Genomic DNA, 3,702 nt, shown 5'->3' on the forward strand with positions numbered 1-3,702 from the left:
CGCATGTGGGACACTTTCAGGTCATTTGCCCGTTCAGACTGCAGAGCACGTACAGGTTGCATATGTGCAGCATTGTGAACGGCACGGCAAAAAAAATCTGATTTGACAAAAAATCGGAATTGGGTCACTTCAGGCTGCAGTGTGAACGCACCCTAAATTTGGCCACACCCTCATCATGTCTTTGTCAAAGTCAAAGCCTGCAGTTCATGTATTGGATAAATAATTAAATGTTGATGACATTTGAGGATATTTTTTAAATGTTTTTTGTGGAATCCTTTATGCGGCCCAGCCTCACCCAGACTCTGCCTTCAGCGGCCCCCGGGTAAATTGAGTTTGAGACCCCTGTTTTAAATACTCTGCTATCAGTTCAGAATAAACCTGCCCAGGTTTGAAAAGTCTATAGGAAGTGAAAAATTAGGTGTAATCGTCCTTTAGCTATTTCCCAAATTGGAAGCTGCAATAGGAAACCAACTTCAGCTTCATCCTTTTGAGGATTTTTGACACATAACACATAAAATGATTTCTATATAAAAGGAATAACCCAACAACTATGCATAAAATGCCATTGATTACCATCTTCAGTCTTTTCAAACTAATAATAAAAAAAGAAAACTGGACAAATTGAAACAGAGTGTGACTGAGAACCACTTACAATGTACTCTCTGATAAGACCATGGCTGTTGTCAGGGGGGCTCCAGGAAACCTTTACTGTACCATCCTCATTACTGTCACAAGTCAGCTGCAGGTTCCTAGGCGGGTCAGGAACTGCCCCACATTAACACACAAACACACATACAGCCATTAGGAAACAGAAAAGTGTTGGACATTCACAGTGAAATTGGCTGGTGACTGGAACTGAGACATCCATCCATCCATCCATCCATTTTCTTCCGCTTCATCCGGGGTCAGGTCATGGAGGCAGCAGCTTCAGGAGGGAGGCCCAGACTTCCCTCTCTTCAGCCACTTCTTCCAGCTCCTCCGGGGGAACCCCAAGGCGTTCCCAGGCCAGCCGAGAAACATAGTCCCTCCATCGTGTCCTGGGTCTTCCCCGGGGCCTCCTCCTGGTTGGACGTACCCGGAACACCTCACCAGCGAGGCATCCAGGAGGCATCCTGACCAGATGCCCAAGCCACCTCAACTGGCTCCTCTCGACGTGAAGGAGCAGCTGCTCTACTCTGAGTCCCTCTCGGATGACCGAGCTTCTCACCCAGCCACCCTGCGGAAGAAACCCATTTTGGTCGCTTGTATCCGCGATCTTGTTCTTTCGGTCATGACCCAAAGCTCATGACCATAGATGAGGGTGGGAACATAGATCGATCGGTAAATCGAGAGCTTTGCTTTTTGACTCAGCTTCAAAAAGTGAAGCTCTTCACCATGACGGACCAGTACAGCGCCCGCTTCACAGCAGATGCTGCACCAATCCACCTGTCAATCTCCCACTCCCTACTTCCCCCATTCGTGAACAAGATCCCAAGATACTTAAACTCCTTTACTTGGGGCAGGACCCCCCACCCCCCTGAGCCGGAGAAGGCACTCTACCCTTTTCTGGCTCAAGACTATAACCTCGGGTTTGGAGGCACTGATCCTCATCCCGGCCGCTTCACACTCGGCTGCGAACTGCTCCAGCGAGAGCTGCAGATCACGACTTGATGAAGCCAATAGGACCACATCATCCGCAAAAAGCAGAGATGCGATCCTACGGCCACCAAAATGGATCCCCTCAACACCTCGGCTGCGCCTAGAAATTCTTTCCATGAAAGTAATGAACAGAATCGGTGACAAAGGGCAAAGGGCAAAGGACAAAGGACAAAGGGCTGGCAGTAAGTTGGGCAAGCCCAACTTACTGCCAGCAATGCGGACCAGACTCTGACACCGGTCATACAGGGACCTGACAGCCCGTATCAAAGGGCCTGGTACCCTAATATCCCGGAGAACTCCCCACAGAGCCCCCCGAGGGACACGGTCGAATGCCTTCTCCAAATCCACAAAACACATGTAGACCAGTTGGGCAAACTCCCATGCATCCTCCAGGATGCTGCTGAGGTTGTAGAGCTGGTTCAGTGTTCCACTACCAGGACGTAAACCACACTGCTTTTTCTGAATAAATCACTATCCGATGGACCCTCCTCTCCAGGACCACTGAATAGACCTTGCCATGGAGACTTACAAGTGTGAGACATTTTTATGTTAAATGAAGGACTAGCTGGTCAGAAACATCAAACTCTCATTTTCTAATCAGTGAATACACAGTAAGTACCAAGTTGTCACCAGATTCTACCACTCTTTGGTAGAACTGCTGAAAGAGACTCAAGGCCAGCTGCTTTAAGTGTCAGTAAGGGGTTTGAAATGATTATGTAAGATGATACTAAGATGACAATTTCAAACCCTTCCATGATTTCTAAGTGGGAGAACTTGCAAAGTTGCACGGTGTTCAAACACTTATTTTCCTCACTGTATTCTGCAGACGCCCCAGTGTATCTGAACTCTGTTTTAATCACGTATGTCAGTCTGTGTATGAATATTTATACCACATGCTAAAAAAGTTACTGCTTTACAACCCATTTTTAGACACAATATGCATTGTTTTGGACCAAGTTTGATGCATTCATATGTGACTTAACCATTAAGCATATGACATAATGATGACAAAACCTTCATACGAATGTCGTGTTTTAATACCGTCGATCACTGTATTCAGCTATTCGTGAAGATGGCTTCAGGCATTTATCCGTCTTTTACAATTTTCCAGTGTTAGGATTTTTCTGTGTTGTTATCATTCTTACATTTATAACATTCAACATTTATTATTACTTTAGATCATTAACCCAACATTATATCGTTATAGATTTTTGTGATTTTCAAATTAAAGTATTCTCTTCCTTCTGTGTGTATAAACTGACCTAAAGGCCCCAACTGCCTGTTCGTCTTCATGTGAAACTGTTCACTGTGTGTTTCCCAGACCTTGAATTATGTTTCCACAGGTGCCTTCTTATCAACCGGAATACTCCCTACCTTAGAAACTGCCTGTGTGCAGTAGTATTTTGTCTCTGCTGTCTTCCTTACTTATCCTCCCTCTTTTTTGCTTGATAATAAAAGACAAAGCTGTAACCAAAGGTCTTTAGAACGCTCAGTGAAAGGCTTGGAGGAGCGGTTTGCTGAGTCTTCTCCTTTTGCAAAAGCTTGGTCAGAAAACTCATAAGTTGTCTGTGGTTCTTTTATGTAGGTTCAAGAATACCCATCATCTTGGTGCCGTGACCCGGATCTCTACAAGCCGTCACTGACAGGCAGAGAGGACACGCTGAAAACCCTGCACGGCCAGAGTCAACAGGACCTGGAAAGAAAGACCCAGGAAGCAAAATTCTTCGCTGGGCCAGCGACCTAGGTCCGACTTTGTCTGCCAGCAGCGAATTGACGAGATCCGACAGGACAGAACGAACCGACCGAAACGTAAGTGAAAAAGCGCTATATCTAAAGGTTGGAGTCCTTGTTAAATGGCGTTTTAACTAAAGTCCCAGAGGGTTAGAGTCCCAGTTGACATGTTACAGGAGAGCTGTTTCTAGAGCCGTCTTTTAATGAGGATACCCCATAAGGGCGAATCCTCACATTGATAGGAAATTCTTTGTTGCTGCTATTTCTTTGCTGTGACATTGCTGCTATGTTGGTTGTGTGTGTGTGTGTGTGTGTGTGTGTGTGTGTGTGTGT

The 3,702-nt window shown here is 45.7% G+C and overlaps 1 protein-coding gene across 1 annotated transcript in view; it reads right to left on the bottom strand.

Moving 5' to 3' along the window:
- Positions 1 to 3,702, bottom strand: part of LOC103131732 (sortilin-related receptor-like) — a 102,300-nt gene that overhangs the window by 92,631 nt on the left and 5,967 nt on the right. The window contains exon 3 of the mRNA XM_007543436.2: positions 653 to 765. Coding sequence (XP_007543498.2) covers positions 653 to 765 — 113 coding nt within the window. The remainder of the gene's footprint in view (positions 1 to 652; positions 766 to 3,702) is intronic.

The sequence above is a fragment of the Poecilia formosa genome, unplaced genomic scaffold (assembly GCF_000485575.1).
Source record: "Poecilia formosa unplaced genomic scaffold, Poecilia_formosa-5.1.2 Scaffold824, whole genome shotgun sequence".
NCBI lineage: Eukaryota > Metazoa > Chordata > Actinopteri > Cyprinodontiformes > Poeciliidae > Poecilia > Poecilia formosa.